Genomic DNA, 21,635 nt, shown 5'->3' with positions numbered 1-21,635 from the left:
CCTTGACATCCAAAAGCAAATGATCAAATGATACTTGAAAAATAAATCGATTATCTAATTTATTTTTTCTGAAACCTGTCTCTAACGAGGACAATAAGCAGGCTTTATATTAAACTGAATTGGATCGTGGGGAGGAGAAGTTCACTAACTATTTCTCGTAATCAACTAGATACCAAACCTAGTGTGCTACTTTTCAAATCTTGTTTCAAAATCCATTTGTTGTGCACGATTCAACATTCTAACACAGTTCCTCAGGTTTGGTAATTCTTGCAGCTAGCTGGTTAGGATGACTCTCCAGTATATTGATATATTTAAGGTGAAATCTACGAATTTTACTCCTTACCGAGCTAATTCCAAGTTCTCGTCATATGATATCATTAGGCACATAGCATGATGCATTGGAATCTCTGCATGTTCTGCCTGTGGCAATCTGTTCTTATTGAGTTACACTAGTGGGCAGGTTTTTCTTCTCATGGTGAATGTAACGATTTGGACTCATTTGCCTTTATCCTAAATTTTTTGAGTCATGACTGAACATAATTAAGGCTTTCTTGCAGCCTATTAGAAGCGATGGTTCGGTCGTCATGTGATGCTAATACCGCCGTGTCATCAGCGAAAGTGGCCGCGATAGTATCTTTCGTCTTTGGGAGATCTGCAGTATACATCATATGTAATACAGACCCAAACATGCTTGCCTGAGGGATGCCTTAATTTATAGGAAAGAGTGATGTTCTTTCTTCACCGTGCTTCACCAAAAAATATCTATTGTTGATGTATGATTTCAGTACCATACAGTAATGATGGGACATATTTATTTTTATTTTATATAATTAACCCTCGTGCCAAAACTTATGTAATGTAAAAAATTATGTAGAACAATATCGTTTTTTTTCCAGATTCTTAGACATTTTGTTTAAAATTCTGTTCACCTGTTCAATCATTAAGTGGTCCTCTCTGAAGCCAAATTGGTGATTGGGGATAAGGTATTTTTGCTTCGGTATTGGTTTCAATATTTGAAAAAATAGTTGCTTGAATACTTTTGACAAGATCGACAAAGTATTTCGATTTTGAAATCTAAAAAATATAGAGAGGTGAAATTTCAAAAACATTAAATATTTTTTAATTGAGAAACATGGTTGACATACTTTTTTATTAGGGCCAAGTATCATCAACCCATACGATTCAAAAACAATATGTCGGCTGAACCACAAGGTTTGAAAATTTATACTGTGATTTACATATTTCAGAATTATATTTAAAAAGAAAATACCTCGCGGCTCTCGCTTTCTGCGTCATAAAACGCAAGCCTCCCGACGTGGACGTCGAAAGCTTTTGCGCAACGATCAGGTCGAAGTACAACGCGAGCGAACACTTCGAAATCGACAAGCAGATATGCTTCGCCTCGTCCGACGATACCTTGACTGGAAACGGCAGTACAAAAACACACTCGACACTTATACAATTGATAAAATGCGTCAAAAATGCAATAATAGGATTCAGAAGCAATATTTTGATAGAACTAGACAAGTCCTGAGAAAATCAGAACATCCGATTTGACCAAATCAAGCTACTTGTACACTATACAACAAGATTTGCTTGTACAATAATTTACAAAATACGTTTTTTTAAATTATTTTCATTAAAGAAATGTTAGAAATTTTAATAAAATAATATCATAAGTTTCCACCACTTATAATTGACTTTTATTTTATCATTATGATGTAATGATGACGCATTTACTTAATACCTTCGTATTAAACCTAATTTTCTCTAGATTTCGAAATTGTCAGCCTAAGGCCTAGACACCTACTGTGTCGTCTATGTAGATTTGGCGGGAACTCAATTCAGTCAGAATGACGTTCTGACTTATATAGTCAAAAAAAGTTGGCATTTTCTCCGCTTCACTCTACCGATCATATATTGTGATTTGTACGATACTAGAGAAAATGTTATTATCTAATAGAAGTGAGTTTAGCTTTTGCGATATAATGCGTAATAAATATTGGCGTAGATCTGTAATGGTCGGTTTTGCAGCTTTCGGTACTTGCACGGGGAGAACGGTTTACGCTGGAATATACCTAACAATAGAGGTATTCGATTTAGTTATATTTTTGGTTTATTTCTGCCGCTGATCTTAATAGGATGCATTTCTTTAATATTTTTGTCGATAAAATCATCCATCATAAAGTTAAAAATGAGAAGAATACGTTTATATTTTGCACTATATTAAAAAAATTGCAACTTTCAGTGAGGGCTTTGTTATATATTTTACTATTAAATTGAATAAATGAGCAGGCAGTTACCCGTATTTAGTTCAAATAAGAAAGCCGACAATTTAAAATACCCTATATTGTAAATCATCAAATAAGGAATTCCAAATTTATCCACATCTTTAAATGATATTTCCGTTAGTTGGCCATAAAAATAATTCCTTTTTTTTAAACAAGGCAAGTGCATACAAAAAAATATGTATTGGAAAGCGTAAATGGTTGTCGACATGTCTGAATATTTTTAAGGAACATGGGACGATTCGTGTTTTGTGGAGAGACGTTTCTGTATATAACCGTAAAAACAGACATTTTAAATTTGTTGAAACAAAGCGATTTTTAATCAAAAAAATTGAAAGCACAAATAATATGTTAGAGATGAATCTTTCTACAAAGTTCTCGTTATTTAAAATTATATAACTTTTATTTCCGTGTTTTCGTGTCCTTTTTTATATTCTTTATTTTTTATTGCATTGTTTATCTAATATTTTTTTCTAAATTGAACTTTTTTTATTTTTACTTTATTGAAAAATAAAAATATTTTTCAGTCTCTTATTTTTTGTCTGACTGATTGTTTGATGATGGTGTTTTTTTTTATGTGATTTTCATTTAGGTTTATTATGGGCAAAACTTGGCGGCACTCTTATAACGGACTCTCTTCTCTGGTCGACCCGGGCGGGCTCGCATGCCGGTGCGGGCTCCACACACCGTTGACTGTATATTTATATAAATAACGTGTAATTTAAAATCTTAAATAAAATACTACTGCAGCGACTCAATCTGTATCTAATTCCCAAATTGTCACCCGTCACTTAAACATCAAAATGCAGTAGCAAAAAAAGACAATCCACCTACGCTAGCTTCAAATCAAGACACATTCACTATTAGTATCAAAATAAGACAAATCCAAAATTGTAATTAAAATACTTGCGCTTTTTTCTGATTAAATTAGCATAAGATACTTTTGAAAATAATTTTAAAACTTAATATTTTAGGTACCATTTTACTCAAAAACATGAAAAATTAACGTGTTTGGTTTTGATACTAGGCGTCACATTTGTAAATACGCCTACTGTACACGTTTACTATAATTATCAGTTGGTAATTTTTATGCTGACAACACTATCTGACAGGACCACATTGGTTGTGTACTTGAACGAAGGTTTTAACTTTAGTTTTTATGTATATTACGTAATTGTGAAAATATTTATTATGTTATATTAATAAACTATATTTTCTAATATTTATTATCAAATTATATTCGCTAATATTTAGTTTGGGAAATTATACTATCTATAAATACGAACCATGTTTACATTAATAAATCAAGTAAATACTTTTTTGCAGATTTTATGCTATAATAAACAAAAATGCTTACTCTCAAAGTTTGTATAGCTTATGCTTGTTTGGTTGAAACGTTTGTAACTGCTCGAGGACCTGATCCGTGGGATCGGATGAATAATTTATTAAAAGGCGAAGATAACGCAAGGCCAATTGAAAACCAAATTTGTTTAAGTGACAAGTTTTATAAAAGAGTTATACAATTATTATTAGTGAAAGGAAACTTTCAGGTATGTCGACTGTCCTTATATGCAATTATATAGCTGATGTAATGTATTGTTTATTTATTTATAGACTGACAACAATTACGTTAATGGATATTTGCAATTCAAGCTCAGGGATGATGAATATAAATTACTCGAAAAATTCTCCCAATTGAGCACTGAATTAACGGGCACTGAATTTCGTAGAATAGATTCCATTTTAAACGAAAAATTAATCGAACCTACGTTTATGGAAAAATTGACAACTAAGCTATTCAACTTTTTTTACCATTTAATTGAGAAAAATTTTGTAAATATCAGTTTTGTTCATATGTAATGATCATATATGGCAAATTTAATGTGTTTTATTATTTTCAGATTAATTTGATATTGTTTATTGCGTTGATGATAAGCTTGTATTATATATTATATAAATTTGATTGGAGTTATATCGGGCCCTTATTCATAATGTGTTTTAATGGTAAAACATTCTTAATTATATTATTTATCATAATTTACTGTTGGGAATGTAAAATTGCTAAAGAGGTGACAATATTTTTGGTATTATACTTATTTATTTTGTAGAATAATAATTAAATTACATTTCAGGAAGCTGATATTAGAGATTATAAAGCTATGAGATCATCACCTTGGTTTGCGAGTATTTTCGGCTACGATCAAGGGGATATGAATATTGAAGTATCTTATATATATGAAGCACTTCATCCAGCGGAGATTCTTACCAAAATGCTTACAAAATTTGTGACAACGCCTCTTCTAGAAGTTTTACGCATGCTTGAAAAATATGCATCACAAATATCCGGTAAACCACATTTTATGTACCAAAAATTATCGTTCCTGTCATTAACACTGTTCTATACATCAAAACTCAAAGACAGCAACATTCGACAATGAAGAAGGATTAAAACTTTTTTAGTTTAACTGGGATATAAAAAATTTTCTGGCATTACGAATTAAATTGATACCTGTAGTATCCTCTAAGCTCTATAGAGCTACGCATTGTCTATTTTCACTAAGAAGTACACATGTTTTAATCTGATTGCAAATCGTAAATGAATCTTGAGATCTGTGTATGTTACTGGAAGATATGTCGCCATTCCTTTCTCACTGTTGGTTTCCAACTGGCAGTAGTGAACTCAGATTTCATATTTTCTATTTTAAAGCCGTTCAAACGATATGTCGTTTTTTTCAATTCTGGAGTCAGCCAAGAAACTGCGTACCAATATAAACGATTTATGATTAAATTTTCATTTTCTTGTATTTTGATTAGAAATATCGTCTGAAACTTTTGATGAACTTATGGATCATTGCATTGACTTCGCATTGACTTCACTCTGCCCGAAACCCTCGCTCAAAGAATTTTATTAATTTATACAATTATGTATTATCCATTAGTTATTATGATAATACAAGCTTATTTATTTCATCTCTAAAATGTTAAATGCTTCTTTGCAACAATTGAAATGAATAATTTTTGCTTTTCATTATTGATCTTTTTAATCTCTTGAAAGAGCAAGGTCTGAAAAATATGGTGGATGTTTGAAAATATAATATTTAAGTGGTAAAAAAACGACACCTATTATACATTAATTCAGGATTGGTGTTGAAAGGATGGTGTGTTATTTTATTAACAGTCGATTCCCAATAATTTTATACTGTAATTGTTTAGTTACATACCAGAAACTTGGTAATCTGACAAAAGGCTATCCAAAAAATGACACTATTTTATTAATTATGCTTGTATCTTAATTAAATAGTCAATAGCTTAAAAAAATGATAAAATCAAATAAATGGTTATTAAATACAATAAATAATATATTTTTTAATTGTATGATAATTAAATTAAATTAATTAACCCCTAACCGTATAGACCTGTTTTCGTTGCGAAAAAAATATATGCTATAAAAAATATTAGGAAATATCAAGGAAAAAATAAAAAAAATATTTGACTATTATTTATTTATTAGAAAAAAAAATATATTATAAATTAATTTGTGAGGCCATATATAACACTATGCCAGTGGTTCCCAAACTCTTCTGGCCCACGGACCCCTTTTCATACTTTAAACTTGCCCATGGACCCTGGGTGAAAAACTACATAAATGCATAATAGAAAAATTACAAATTTAACTTTGTCCAGTTCAATGTTTGTGAGTAGCAACCGCAAATCCCCACGAGTACTAATTTCAAGTCGGTTTCTTTTTTTATGATGATGCTCATAACGGCACTGAATCCACATTCTACAAAATAGGAAGACGAAAAAGCAATCAACAGCTTCTGTACAATAACCCATAATGCTGGATATAAAATTGGGTTCTGTTTTTGTAACCAGAACGTTGTCGTATCCTTGTTTAAACATTGATTTCAGCTCCTCATTTGTGGATAATTCAATTAGTTTCTCCTGTATTAGTATGTATTCATCTGTATTTGTGCTCTGAGTTTGACTACTTGCAAAAGGGTTAACACCCAGTCGGAAATATCCAAGTGAAGAATGTCTTCAAATCTTTGGTTAAGGTCCGAATGAAGCGCCGTTAAGTGTTGACAATAAGCAAACAAATCTTCATCTCTATTTTGCAAGTTTGAAAGATTTGGAAACTGAGAATATTCTCCTCTTCCCAAGTTTTGTTTGTACAGCAAAAGTTTTGCAACAAACGCAGATATTATACTTTTAATTTTGACTAAATTTAATGTGTCACCTTATAGTTTCAAATTAGTCTTGTTAAATCTGGCAAATAAATCAGTCATATAAGCGATGTCATTTTTTGAGTTATTTATATTGTGACGCAAATCATTGTCCTTACTCTCCAGGAATTCCAACACTGAATCAAAGAGCGAATAGAAGCGATCCAAACATGCACTTTTAGATAACCAACGTACTTCTCTGTTCAGTAGTAAACGATTATAGTCATAAGTCATCATCATTTTTCAAACAAAGTTGGGCAAATAATCTCTCATTTAAGGCATTCCTTTTGATTTTATTAACTGCTCTAATGACATAATGTAGTGATTCATGAAAACATTCACTAAGGCTTTTTGCGACCAAATGATGTCAATGAATGACACAATGTACCGATAATACATTAGGTATAGCTTGTTTTAAGTATTCCAGAAAGCCTCAGTGTCATCCTACCATTGCCAGAGCACCGTCAGTAGCAATGGAGATGATATTAATCAAGGGTATAGCTTTTACATCGAAAAATCTTTTTAATTCAGTAAATAACGTTTCATCTTTCGTATCAGTTTCCAAACATTTAGCAAATAACAATTGTTGTGAATTTTTTTATTCATTGTTATTTATTTTAACTTCCATATTAGTAAAAATGTGACACAATTTTTTTATTTTATATTAAACCTTGCGCTTATGTTGTTCAGGGACCCCCAAATCAATTTTAATTTTCCACGCACCCCCTGAATGATCCCGGGGACCCCTGGGGGTAGGGACCACTTTGGGAACCACTGCACTATGCGGTAAGAGATTAAAACGGTTGTCAATTTTCTAGTTTTAACCAACAAAACATATTATAATTACCCCATACACAATACTTTTTATATAGAAAAGTATTATTTTACAATTAATAAACTTAATGTCACCAATTAACAGGCATGCCACAACTCATTCCTGTACTATACTATACAATATCTACAAATTTTACCATATATTGAAATATTTTTAATCCAATACGTTTGGTGATGATAAATTATGTATTTTTTAACAGTATTTCTGACAGGATAATGCAATACAATATTTAAACTTAGCATTAAAATATGAATAACTAAATTAAGTTTTATTTTTTCAGATAAACTCCTTTTTCCTTTTAATTTAATGGCTTATTTTGTAATCTCCACAATATTGCCAATTCTTTTTATTGGTTTTATATGCATGCTACTGATTTCAATTTTGTTTGGAAGATCTTTCTCAATGAGATTTTTTGGTATTAACATAAAATCAAATCCCAGCGGAAGTGGTGAATCAACAGTGAACAATAATAATCCAACACCAGCTATAATGCCACATATAAACATTTTTTGCAATAATTCTCCTATGGCTAGCCAGACTGAAACTGAAGACAGCATCAAAAGCATTACTTATAAAAGTTTAAACTCAAAAGTGAGGAACAAAAAATATAAAGGACACAATATAAGATACAGATCTACAGATAAGTAGTATTTTAGTGTTTAAATGTAGTATGATTTTAATAACTATTTTTTATATATTCATAAGACTGATCTCCGGTTAAAATTAATAGATATTAATCATTTGCTCAATATCAATTACAGATGTTGATAATTATAATAAAAGTGCATTTATTAGTAATTTTTGTTGTTATCAATAATAAGACTATTATTATTATTATTATATTTACCTAATGAATGTACCAACATAATTACTATATATATTTCAAATATATTGATATTAAATGGTGCTTTATATTATGATTATTGTAATTTTTCAATATTTTTTAACTTGTGTTTTTTATATACATATATTATTTTTAATCAAGCTATAAAATACAATTTCACAAATAAATACTTAAAAATCACATATGTCCTTTTATTGCAAATATTGTTTTATCAATGCACTTTAAATATTGTATTATTAACCCTTTCAACGTTGCTGATATTTTTGCGCGCCATTTCGAAATTTGTTAATATGTGGGGGAGCACCTATTTAGGTTATTTAAATATTATTTCAATGAATTAAAATGTTTTTCAACCTTAAATTATACAAAAAAAATATTACCAGGCTCAAAGGTTCATGACACATTTAGATGCCCAATGTATATTGGCGAATTTCTTGATAACTTCTATAGGTGTCATCCGCAGTCAAAGGGTTAACATTCAATCTTAATTTGTTATCTCTGTATCATATCTTGTTTATCAGGTCAAAAGATTGTTAATCTCGCGCTACATATAAATTTGTGTAAAATAATTAAACTTGGCATACACAAACCAAATGTTGAGAATACAAGAACAAATATGTTCAGGAGAAGAAAACTGCTTATTTTTAACACTGTCACCTCCGGCATTCTGATGGGTGCCGGTGATTTTGTACAGCAGCGCATAGAAATCCACAGACAATTGAAATCCGAATACGACTGGCCGAGAACGGGTAAGGTTTTGATAATTTATTATGTTTATGAAATATTATATATAATATGTATATATATGTATATACATAGACATCACATGAGTATTGTTTCTTTTGTCACATGTTAATGATGACTTATCTTCGCCTTTGTACTGTGCCTAAGACATTCGGTTAATATATTTTGCAAGAAAAAGTAGACGACAAATAATAACAACGCTCATTTAATTGCATCTGATGATGTCTGCCACATCGCAGATGAAAGTTTGTGCCAATTTTTTTTTAATATGAACATTAAACTGCAGATATTCTGTTTGAAACGCTTTTAATGTGATAAATATTTTAAAAACGACTGAGCTTGCTAAAAACATCCATGTACTTTTACGTAAAAAAAAATCTTTGTGACAAAAATGCCAAACTAAATAATTTTATTTTTTATACAACATTATCATAGTTGAATAAAATGAGCCAATAAAGACAATAAAGTATTTTTTTAAATAACCAGTGTTAAGATTGCAAACTATAAAACAAAAGACTTGTTATAAGGAAATAGAGTAACGGCTCTTAAAATGAGAGATGTAAATGCAGTGATGTACTTCGTATAAAACTTTTGCCAAATGTGTTACATAAATAGGTAAATCAGCACAAAAGATCAGTGGTTTAGGTTAATGATTACCTTATTATATAATTATGATTCGGATTGACCTTTATAGATCAAATCTTCTTACATTTATACATTTTCTTAATCTGACAGATGAATAATGTAATGATTAATTTAAATCAAGCTAGGTTGTGCATATTTAGTATAATATTCATAACCTAATATAATTCAGCTCAGAGAATTCATATATATATATGTATTCAAGAAATATAAAAAAACTCAATTATAAATGAAACAAGAAAAATAAATTCTTCATTCTTATCCTAATATTGTTTGTTAAAACACTGCTATAAATAAAATTAAGTTTGTTTAACTTGTGTATACTTTGAAACGATATATGGAGTTCACTTACTATATTTTTATTGTTATGAAATATATCAAAAATCATTTCCATTACAAAAAAATTGTCTTATACACTTTAGTGTTTCTTTTGAAGGCAGACTTATTATTAATTAGAATTAATAATAAGTACTTTCTAATGTACATATTATCTTTATATAAAGTTTATCCAATGTAAATATTGTTTATCTTTATATTGTATAAATAATATTTAAACACATACTTTTATTTTATCTGTAGGATAAATATTATCTGATAAATTTATCTCAGCGTCAATAAACATTCCAAAAATGTTTATATGACAATTAACCTAATCAGAGCAGTTTTAATAGCACTTTAAGATATTGTAAACAAAGAAAATTGTATGTATGTGTTGAACGAAAACTTATTTTTAGATTGTTTTTTTTTTATTAATCTTTATTCATTTCAGGTAGAATGTTTACTGTTGGACTCTTTCAGGGAGCTCCTCAGCATTGTTTCTACTTGTACTTGGACAGATTCCTACCGGGTAAAAACTCAAGGATGATATCGAAGAAAATCATCATTGATCAACTTATAGCATCACCATTTTGCATCGTCCTTTTTTTCACCGGGATGGGACTCATGGAAGGAGAACCTTTCGAAAACAGCATAAATGCTATAAAGAAATATTTCCCACCTATTTATCTCGTAAGTTAATAAATACCGTTATTAAAAAAAATAATATTATACTTCTATCTGTACTATTTACAGACTGACTGGTGTTTTTGGCCTCCGATGCAATTTTTGAACTTTTATTACCTACCTGGTCACTACAGAGTTGTCTACGTCAATTCTTTAACTATGATGTTCAACATATTTTTGTCATATATGAAACATAAAGATTTACACGAATAACTTTTAATTGTATATTTTATTTTAATATATCGTAAATATATTCTCGGAAACAAGGATTTGTAATTACCTTCTGGTTGACAAATAATGCACTGACTGCTAATTTATAGTTATATAAACAAATATCTCATATTCTTTTTTTTACGAGGTGACCAGATTTTGAAAATATTCCTGCGGGAGATAAAAAGATCATCACAGAAATTTTTATTCAAAATCCATCTTGGAAATTTTTGTTTGAGGAAGATAAATAAGGACAGATTGCCGCAAGGGCTAAAAAAATCATTTTGAAAATTTTGTTCAAAGACCATCACCGAAAACTTTTTTGAGGCAATTGCTACCAGAGCTCAAGTATGCTAATATATGAATCCATATAGTCACACCAACGAGTATACATGAGAAAGCTCTGTTTTTTATGTCATTCAATTAACAAATATTGTTAAAATTACCACTCACCATTTATAATACATTTTAAATAATGTTGGATATTGTTAAACTTTCATCATCAGGTTACTCAGTTGGATAAAAACAAAACTTCTCCAATTTTATAACTAATAAAAAAACATAGAATATAAATATAGAAACTTATACCATATATTGGATATTAAATTTAAATATTTCATATTATATGTACAGTAGACCCCCCAATAACACGGTGAATTAGGGACGTGCTATTTGGATGGCCGTTACTTTATGTGTGAGCAAGCCAAAGGACGGATATTTCACCACACGCGGCTGATTCGTACTTACGTATTGCAAAAACTTGTATGAGTATTTTCTAGTTACAGTTTACTGTGTTATTGGGGGGTCTACTGTATATATATTTTCAACTTTTATGCATATCTTTCATGCCATAACTTGTGGATGTAATTTCTAGTATAAACACTACATAGCATCTCAAATTTAACAAAAATAGCCATTTTTGTTGATATAATCCTTTAACTTTATTTCCAATTAAATGATTGTAATCTACTTGACATATTAACATTATTTACATTTAAAAATTATTTCACAATCATAATTATCGGAATTACATTAGCTCCATTTACTAACCAAATGCTTAGTATCATACTGTAAGAAATCAAGATAAGTGCAAATTGTTTGATTTAGATTCTGATTATAAAAGGTTTAGCAGTGGCCAGTGTGTGTTGTACTGTACGTGTTCATTAATATCCTATGAACAATAATTGTATCACCATTTTATATTTGATGTAATAGATGCTGCTGTATAAATTACGATCTACATTATTAATATCAGATATGACATATTTACATGCTTTTAAAAAAAATGGTAATTATAAGTCATTAAATATTTATCTTCTTTATTTTTTGATAGGTATGATATAAATTTAAAGAAAATTCATAAAATATTTATTATATTTTATGTCTTCATTTGATGCTATCTTATTTATATGGTTTATAATGAAACTAAATTGACCAGACTTCTCTTATTTGAATAAAAGCAAGATAACAACCAGTGACGTTATGAATAGAAACAAATTCCGTAAAATAATGGTTATTGGTTGTTTATATCAGGTTGTTCCACTAGTCCTTGCGGTTTTTTTCTTATGCCGTATTCTTCAGACATTGCTCCAAACGACTTTCACCTATTTAGATCCCTACAACAGTTTTTAGGTGGAAAAAAATATTTTACGCAAACGGATATAAAAAACGACATTAAAGAATTTATTGCTTTCAAAAATACATTATTTTTCGAATCAGATATAAAAAAATTGATTAAAACGTGGAGAATAATTGTAGAAAAAGATGGAGAATAAATAATTTAGTAAAAGTATTCCACGTTTTAATTTTCAACTCATTTAACCCACGCACCTTTGAAAACGCAAACATTTATGGAACAACCTAATATTTGATATAAATTTTATTGCTACAACTTTAAATGATTTTTTAAATAGAAAATGTGTTAAATAATTTCTTTGCAGGTGTAAAGAAATTATAAACTACATACATCACTGATGTCAATATTACTTTTATTCAGCCTGAATGTGTATTTTTATCTTTAATACTGTTTTATATTTGCATTATTATTCTACATTAAAAATATCTTTTAGAACTTGTACTGTCTATTGCTTGTGTTTACAGTCGCCCGTCATTAACCGTTCATGAGGTTGACGTTTTGAATGTCTATTTCTTCGGCCTTTCGGCCTCATGTCTCGCAGTGGGAGCTGCTGGCTTTCCATACTGATAACCGGGCAGGTGTAAAATCTCTCGTACACTTTACATCCCGACAATCGTGTTCTAAATTTAAGGAATACGAAAAGAATTTTCCAGAACCGCTTTTTATATCACTTCAACGCTCGTATGGAACTTTTTTTAATTTTATGAGGTTGAAAAGTGAACTTATTTATATACATATTCGTCACCAGAATTCCATTTAAAACCAATAAATTGCATTAATAATGTGATTATTAAATATAAACTAAAAGATATTTTAACCCTTTGCACTCGTAATCGTTTTCGTACTAGGTATGTCGCCAGCTCGGAAAAAATAAAAAATGTTAAATTCTTTTTAAAAATTAAAATTATATATGTAGAGCATAAATATGAATAAACTAATACCAAAAACGAAGAAATCAGAACAAATACTTGCATTTCTCTAAATTACATTTTAATTTGTTTTGGTTCTCTCAAGTAGAATACCATTGGTTGGCAATCCATAACAATAAATTAACACAATAGGGTGACGACCCTTTTTAAGATATTTATGGGACCGAAAAATGTTTAAACCATAAATATACACAAATAACAATATGCCGCTCGGTTTTAGGTTTAGATATATCTACCTGCGAACGAAGCCAGCTTACATCGGTCGCAGAATTACAAATTGTACGTTTTTTCCATAATTAAAGAAACCCACAAGATATCTATATTTATATAAACTAATATTAGTCTCATCGCCTTATCGAAGGGCAAATGGAACGTTGGAGTTAGTGTCATATTATTTTATATATTTCTTAATTAAAAATAGACAAAACTTTTATGAGTAGCTGTATGGTAAATATGTATTTGTTTGTAATTTTATGCGACGACGACGGTCAATTGGGCGATGGTTTATTGGGCGACAGAAATTAAAAAAAACTTGCACGTGATGCTTTATTGTAAATATTAATAAAATATACATTAAAACGAAAAATTATATTGGAAATTCCAAAAGTTTGTTCTCACAGTAATTTATAATTCTCAAAATATAAAAAAAATCACGTAAAGGGTAAAATCTGCGATAAGCACTTATCAGCGCTAGTTCTGGGTTATTATATTTATTTATAACTACCCTATCCAGTTTAAAATAGATAACGGTAAAGTATGCGATTTTTGGAAAATCCAAAAGATTGTTCTCACAGTAATTTATAAGTCTCAAAATATAAAAAAATCGCGTAAAGGGCGAAATCCACGATAAACACTTATCAGCGCTAGTTCTGTGTTATTATATTTATATATAACAATCCTATCTAATTTAAAATAGATAACTGTAAAATATGCGATTTTTGGGAATTCAAAAAGTTTTTTTCTCACAGTAGTTTCCAAGGCTCAAAACATAAAAAAATTCGCGTAAGGGCCCACTATAAACATTTTTTGGTAGGTATTTATAATAGTGTGTTTTATGATATCGGGTAACTCTCTTAAATTCTTGAATAAAAAAATCAAACTGTTTAAGTGATTAATTTTATGATTAAATATGCACAAATGATAAGTAAATATACATATACATATATCTTATGTAGGTATAATATATTTTGTTTACACCGAATAATGTTTTCATCTTTTAATTCTTTTCTAAAAAATATTACTTATATTTTCGTATGTATTTAATTACGTTAATTATTTAATTAATTATAAGATCATTATTTGCATCACATTTATTTGTAATGCATTATTATTGTATCACCCAAAAGACCATCGCCCATTTGTCTGTCGCCCATTTTGAATCGCTCATTTGACCGTCGTCCAATATACGATTATACACTATCATTACAAAACATATCTTCACAATCACTATATTTAGCCATAGCAATATTTTTTCACAATAATATTAAAAAAATAACTTCACAATAACTTCACAATAAAATTACAAAATAAGTAATTAAACAAAATTATCAGTCACTATATATAGTTTCACTTAAACACAAATTACGGACAACCGAGCCACTGTCGAAAACAGAATGGGTAATAAAAACGTCACCGACGCGTGTCAACCGAAAGGCGATCGCCAACTGTTGCCTTTGGGAGAAGCTACGGCAAATCTGCAGTTAAATTTAGTCATCAAAAAAACCCCGACTTATCCCGATAAATAAGCTCTCCCCGGCTTGATTCATGTAAAAATGATATTTTTTTTGATAGGGTATGACTCTTGAAACTCTTGTCTACAAGACTGTAAAAACGCCATTCAAAACATGCACAGGAAATACCCAAAAATCGACGTTATATTTCATTAATTGAAATGGTGCGTTTAACGCGCCTTACGAGTAATATAGACCCAAGTACTGGTGCGTCTCACGCACCTTACGAGCGGAAAGGGTTAACGGAAGTATTCAATTTGATAAAAATATTAACATACCGGAAACAAGTGCTTCTGTAGAAAGATAATTTTCTACAATGAAAAGAATAAATGCATATACTAGAAATAGTCAAAGTGAGAATAGATAGTCAGCTCTTGCATTAATAACTTTTAGGCAAATTAATGAAAGACAATATATTATATGATTCGGTTATTGATGACTTTTGTAAGGAGCATCGAATAAAATTAATTTTCAAAAAATAAATACATGTTTATCAAATAAAGAAAATAAATTTTAAAATAGTTTTATTTCCCCCCCCCCTGTTTCAAAAGTCACCGCATGCCACTGATACATATATATATATATATATATATATATATATATATATATATATATATATATATATATATATATATATATATATATATATATATATATATATATATATATATATATATATATATATATATATATATATATATATATATATATATATATATATATATATATATATATATATATATTACAAAATAAATATTAATATTTAATAAACACCTCTAGAAAATACCTTCATATTATAAATTGATCTCAAAATGAAACACATGCTAAAATATAATATAAATATATTTTCAAATTGACATCATTCTACCCTTATTTATTATTTTTAAGTTACATTAATTTTTATATGAAATTTGAAAATCTAATAATCTGTTTCTAGAACATCAAAAAAATCTTAAGAACATTATGAAAAGCAAATTATGCACATAAAATCACAATTTGAGAACTAAATATTAAAAACTTTTAAAATAACTTTTACATAGTAAAATAAAAATAAATGTACTCATTATCAATGGCTCTTATCAATATTAAATTTTAGAGACAGAGCAAATAAAATACAGTATTAGTTTTAATGTTTATATGTATTCATGTTTTAGATGCTACTTACAAAAAAAAATGGTATCTGATTCTTTAAGAAGAGACACAACTTCGAAATCACTTCAATGAAAAATACTCCAGAAAACGGCAATATCTTGCATGTGAGGAATGATTGAAAACTGTATAAATATATTATCAATACATAACACGCAACTATGTTAGTTTCGGCTTATAAGATTAAATGATATATATATTTAGCTGAAGATACATACATTTATATATTTATATATATATATTCTTAAATTAATAATGAAAAATTAATCTTATACAAATGTTATGTTGACATTTACATTAACAATTCCCCTTGTACAATCTCTAATGCCATTTTACGCCTAAAGTATGGCATGTCATTTTGTGTAAAAGTAATTGAGACGCCACGGCTGACGTATTCGGCAAACATACAGGAAAACATTCCACAATCACTACCATTCATCTGGTGAGGTATATCCTAAAACAGATATAAAAATTGTAAATAAAAATAATTATTTAAAATCCAATAGTAACAAACCGCATACTTTAACACAATCCAACTTCCATGAAGATGTATTTAATTTTTGTTTTTTCTTATCAAGCCTTTCAGAATCCAAATATTTTAAAATGTTCTCGCAGCAATCCATGTTTTTACCACCCATACTGTCGTAGTAAGTAATAGTTTCATTTTTTAAACTAGCAATGGCCATGCACCAATGTACCCCAAGATGAATCGGTATCAATATAAGATCGTGTGAAAAAATATCAACCTGAAAAGAGTATTAAGTTCTTCAATATTGTTTTATAATTAAATTGTTAAATAGAGTAAATATTGTATTTTAATGTGATAAAAGTTCTCAATTCTCAATTTTTGTTTGAGGAGGATAAATTACGACGGGAGCTAAAAAAGCCATAAGGTAAATTTTTGTTTGAAGCGGGTAAAGCAGGACAAATTGCTACGAGAGCTAAAAAAATTAATTTCGGAAATTTTTGATCATTTAGAGATGCTGCGGGCGCGAGGTAAAAATAGGTAACCTTGGACATTATTGTTCAAGCACAAAAAAGAAAATGAGGTGACAAGAGTTAAATTTAACATGTATTGTATACTCAGTTATAGTCCGTTATCAAAAATTAGATATGAACTAAGTTTCATTTCGGAATACGATCAATTTTATTTTAGCAAAATCATGCAATCCCAAAGTAAACCCGCTAAATTGAGGAAAATTTATATTTAGCAAGACATACATTTTTTTCAAATTAGACTTTAAATCAGGAATTAAAAAAAAACTTCCTGACTTTCTCTCTAATAATGTTCATATAGTTGATTTAAAAAAAACATTGAGCTTTATAAATTTTTAAATTTAAAAAATCGATAACCAAACCCTCTTTTAGGTTCTGAAGAATTTTACACAGTATATAGATTTACTAGCAATACAAATTACATTATCTTTTTATTTTTACCTATGTATCATAAATAACCAAAATATTTCACCATTAATAAATTTTTTTTTTATTAATTACAATATTTTTTATTTAATTTTTATAGTGGTTAAAATTTTAGTTATTTGATGACAATAAAATCTACTAATATGAAAGGTGGGTGTCACTTGAGACACTAATAGTATTTCTTACTTTACGTGTCCACCGTCTCACTCCCGAATATCCGTCTTTTTCCAGCTTGGGATAGAAAAACGTGTTCATTCCGTAGCTTTTTGGTAAATTTTGTTTTTCTTGACTCCTTTCGGCGATCAAATTCATATAAAAATTAATTATCTCATCATTGAGCCAATTTAGTCCAACTAGCGTTTGTAAATCTCGCCTGAAAGTGATGTAAAAATCAAGTGAAAAAAAAGTAAGACAATAAACGATTAACAATATCAATGAATTCATACCGGTGGATGTTCATATTGAATTTTTGGATTAGCACTTCGTCCACTCGACTGGGGCGCAATATTTGGTCAATTTTAGATTCTTGCTCATCTGTCAACTCGATCACGGCAATCTCGGCGACATCACTTTTCGATAACTTTTCAAGTTCGCTTTCTCTCTGAAGCGAAATTTCATTATATCTTCTGTTCAGGTTTTCGAGCCATGATGGATTCAAAACTGGTTTGTTTTGCATTTCCATTTTCAGTCTGTTCTCGAATTTGATTTGATATGTCGATTGAATTATAGGTTGTTTCGTAACAACTTCCTTGATATTCGGATCAGATTGGTCATCGTCTTCGGTTATATCCAAGAAATAACTTTTTTTTTCGAAATTTTTCTCAAAGTGGCTACTAGTGAAGGATTCATCTTTGTCGTTCAAACCTTCAGTGAGATCGATATATTCGGAAATTTCAGTAGAAACTGGGGTTCTTTCATTAACGTCCAAAAGATTCTTATGTAGCTGTTTAGCATAAAAGCTTCTGGGTTGAAAAGTCAATTTTGTACTGTTTATGAGTTCTTCGAAATTTTTCTTCTCATCCAATCTGAACGAAGCGGCGATGGCTCCCTGAAAAGCTTTCGTACGGGTCCAATTGGTACCAATGGATGTATTATTTTTCATTGTTAATTTTCCTTTCGCTTTAGTAAACTTGAAAAATGACTCTCCGACTGACTTTCGCGACACCAGACGCCTGTAAGAATCTCCTAGATTGCGGCTTATAAAAAATTTGTTTGTTCTCGATTTTGGGGCTTCGAAAAATTCGTCTTTTTTTCTCGAAGTATCTAATATCTTCTTAGATATGGGTTCTATAGGGATGACCTCATGATCAGAATCGGAACTTTCTTGCCTATCTTTTATATAGTGAAATTCAGGAGATAATCTTTGTTTGGAAGGTTCAACGGTTTCGACAAGTTGCTGCAATAAGAAAAAAATTATTATTATTTTTAATCATATAGGGTATACTTAATTATATATTGTTTCAAGATATTTATATTATATTTATAAAAAAAAAAACAAAGTTGGCCAATATTAACACATTATTCCTAAAAATGCAGCTGTGTAGCCGGGCTTATTTGCGAAAATTAGAACCTGAAATTTTTATTTTAAACCATCATAACTTTTTATTTAGTTAAAGTTTTAATGTAAAATTTAAAATACAATTTTTTATTGATCGTTTTTTATATTCACAATGGTAAAATCAATAAACGTCAAACTGTGGATTGCATACCAATAAAATATATAAAAAGTCTAGAACCTGCACTGGTCAAATTGACAAATTTCTGATTTGATTTATATCAGACAGTATTTTTTACGACTTTTTATATTTGAACAATGCAAATATATTAGCACTATTTTTATTTTCTTAATCTTTTTATTTTTGAAAATTTGGTCACTATATAACTATATGTAATAACACCTGTCAAATTGACGGGTTTACACCCGTAAATCTAGTGTTAAAACGACTAATCAAGTAGACACCATGCATGTAGCAATATTGGGGTTTTTGGTTTAGCGCTGTACCATTTTAGGCAAGCCTTGGATAATTTAGTTATTTAATGGCCACTACTATAAAACTTTTTTTTGCTTTTGACTTTACTTGTTTTTTTACAATAAATTTTTTGATTTCGCACTCTTTCATGATATTATATTGTGTTGTTTTGTATCCATAAATATTCTTAGTGGCGAATCAACGATCAATGCCGTCAAAAGTAAGTCATACACCTCCCATCGGCAGATTTAGTAAAAAAAAAAACTGTAATTGAACAACAGGAGAACATTTATTTGCATAAACCAAAAAAGTCAGCGATAGAAGTTTTTTAAACTTTCGCCCCCCAGAACTTCCTACATCGTCCAGTAGAACTCGTAATATTGGATGAAAACGTATGTGTATCATTCGTTCTGGTAATAAAATTACGCATGTACCGTGTTTTGCTTATCAGAGAGCTGTGCGTCAAATTCATAGAGTAATAAAATGCCCGGATTGCTAGGCATTTAGAATTTTTTAATTTTTTATTTTTGTTTAATTTTTGTAATTTAGTTTTAATTTTTATAAATGTTTTTTATATTATTATTTGTAAAGAAAAAATGTAAAAAAATATATTGTGTTATTGCAAACATTTGAGAAGTGGCGCGTGCTTGACATCATCTGATCTGAGTAGGAAATGCGTTTGTGTACGTGCATAAACAATGGCAAAAAAGCAGATTAAAAATAGTTCAGTCTCTCGACAGTTAAATAACTGATCCTAACAGATGAAAAAAAATATTTTTTATATAAAACTTATTTTTGAATGAGCTTTAGAATAGAATATCTGCTTTAATTTTAGAGTTAAAAAATGTAATATTTTTATAAAGAAAAACTAGTATAATAGTAAAAACAAACGAAAAGTAAAAATTATTTACTTTGGCTAATATTTTCATATGCCAGTGTATTATACGTACGCAATCGTCATCGTCGTCGTCGTCAACATTGACTACTTGATAAATCACAGGTCGACGTACTATTCTCGCATCTTTAAAATACGTCTCTCTCCGCATCCGGTTTTCTTCCAGCGGTTTAGAAACGTGGCCAGAATGCTTATGAACGACGCAAGGGGTGTAACAGGAACAAGACTCGTCGTCACTTTTGTTCCATCGCTCCCCGCTTTTTAGACATACGGGAGACGAATGATCTCTCGGGATCAATCGTTGACTCTTCGTAGTCAAAAACGACGTGCTGGGAAAACTGTCGTCTCTATCGATAGGCACGTAGCGAATTTTCGGCTTCCCCTCTGAAACGGCGAGAGTGAAAAATTAATATAAGGGCGAGAGTATTCGAATAGCGAAGAACTCACCATCGCCGGCCGGCATTATCTTGGGGAAGTGGCTGCGCACCGTGCGGTACTTCTTCATGGCTGGCGGACCATCGTCTTCCAAGTCAAGATCGAAATCGGAGTCTCTGCGAAAGAAATGCGATTGAGCGGGAGTCGCCTGAAGACTTAGGGTTATGTGCTACAAGTTACTTGAAAAAGCTTGCGGCGCTTTGGAGACGCACGCGCAATGGGGGCGCCATTACCTGGCGCGCTTCGCTGTATCGTCGATGCCAATCAAGCGACGAACGATCGCACGTATTCCTTGCATCTCTCCCGCTACTGACAGCTACAATCCTATGCCGACTTATTCGTTACATCGGACTTTACGCTAAACGCGCATCCGCAGTAACGAGCGCGACTTTACGCCACCTATTTGTTTATACTTTAATTAGCTCATCCAAATCATGCATTTCGCATTAATTCAATTCAGCCATAATTTTCATTACTCCAGTAAAGATAAAAACTAAAAAATGCGAGACCTTTCTTCCCCTAAAAATGAGTAATGACGGGTGGTAATTACACCAATCTTTCCAGCACACATATGCTAAAATACAAGTACGAATATGATACGTATCAAATTTTTCAATAACTCTAATTTATATAAAATCCTGACAAATATCAGGTTGTTCCTTAAGTCTGCGTTTTTTA

General features: G+C 30.0%; 2 protein-coding genes across 4 annotated transcripts; one reads left to right on the top strand and one right to left on the bottom strand.

Annotated features, from left to right (window-relative positions):
- Positions 1–3,320: 3,320 nt before the first annotated feature.
- On the top strand, positions 3,321–10,806 carry LOC148226143 (mpv17-like protein 2). 2 transcript variants are annotated; one of them, XM_088204268.1, is made up of 8 exons: positions 3,321–3,429; positions 3,615–3,838; positions 3,903–4,121; positions 4,190–4,357; positions 4,421–4,634; positions 7,630–8,942; positions 10,349–10,587; positions 10,651–10,806. In XM_088204268.1, exons 6-8 carry the CDS (start codon positions 8,810–8,812, stop codon positions 10,792–10,794), a joined length of 516 nt encoding a protein of 171 aa, XP_088060394.1. In that variant the 5' UTR covers positions 3,321–3,429; positions 3,615–3,838; positions 3,903–4,121; positions 4,190–4,357; positions 4,421–4,634; positions 7,630–8,809; the 3' UTR covers positions 10,795–10,806. The 2 variants fall into 2 exon arrangements, with proteins under 2 accessions (XP_088060394.1, XP_088060392.1); XM_088204266.1 differs by lacking the exons at positions 10,349–10,587; positions 10,651–10,806 and having other exon boundaries at positions 7,630–8,373.
- Positions 10,807–16,395: 5,589 nt separating this feature from the next.
- Positions 16,396–21,343, bottom strand: LOC148226142 (uncharacterized). Of its 2 annotated transcripts, none has more exons than XM_088203884.1 (7): positions 21,138–21,343; positions 20,970–21,073; positions 20,578–20,906; positions 18,104–19,053; positions 17,844–18,030; positions 16,757–16,981; positions 16,396–16,689 (listed from the first exon to the last, which is right to left on the bottom strand). In XM_088203884.1, the coding sequence occupies exons 1-7, from the start codon at positions 21,185–21,187 to the stop codon at positions 16,528–16,530; spliced, it is 2,007 nt and encodes a 668-aa protein (XP_088060010.1). In that variant the 5' UTR covers positions 21,188–21,343; the 3' UTR covers positions 16,396–16,527. The 2 variants fall into 2 exon arrangements, with proteins under 2 accessions (XP_088060010.1, XP_088060008.1); XM_088203882.1 differs by having other exon boundaries at positions 21,191–21,337.
- Positions 21,344–21,635: the final 292 nt, after the last annotated feature.

This window comes from Plectrocnemia conspersa, unplaced genomic scaffold (genome assembly GCF_051122295.1).
Source record: "Plectrocnemia conspersa isolate PC_06_02 unplaced genomic scaffold, ASM5112229v1 ptg000014l, whole genome shotgun sequence".
Lineage (NCBI taxonomy): Eukaryota > Metazoa > Arthropoda > Insecta > Trichoptera > Polycentropodidae > Plectrocnemia > Plectrocnemia conspersa.
Note: the sequence above shows the minus strand (reverse complement) of the source record. Positions and strands in the feature narration are given on the sequence as shown.

Excerpts from the sequence above, each read along its gene's own strand:
- LOC148226143 (XM_088204266.1), top strand. The coding sequence starts at position 3,638 with ATGCTTACTCTCAAAGTTTGTATAGCTTATGCTTGTTTGGTTGAAACG. Across the intron at positions 3,839-3,902 it reads TAGTGAAAGGAAACTTTCAG|ACTGACAACAATTACGTTAA; the intron begins GTATGTCGACTG and ends ATTTATTTATAG. Across the intron at positions 4,122-4,189 it reads ATTTAATTGAGAAAAATTTT|ATTAATTTGATATTGTTTAT; the intron begins GTAAATATCAGT and ends TATTATTTTCAG.
- LOC148226142 (XM_088203882.1), bottom strand. The coding sequence starts at position 21,255 with ATGCAAGGAATACGTGCGATCGTTCGTCGCTTGATTGGCATCGACGAT. Across the intron at positions 21,074-21,190 it reads GATACAGCGAAGCGCGCCAG|AGACTCCGATTTCGATCTTG; the intron begins GTAATGGCGCCC and ends TTTCTTTCGCAG. Across the intron at positions 16,690-16,756 it reads GGAAGTTGGATTGTGTTAAA|GATATACCTCACCAGATGAA; the intron begins GTATGCGGTTTG and ends TATCTGTTTTAG.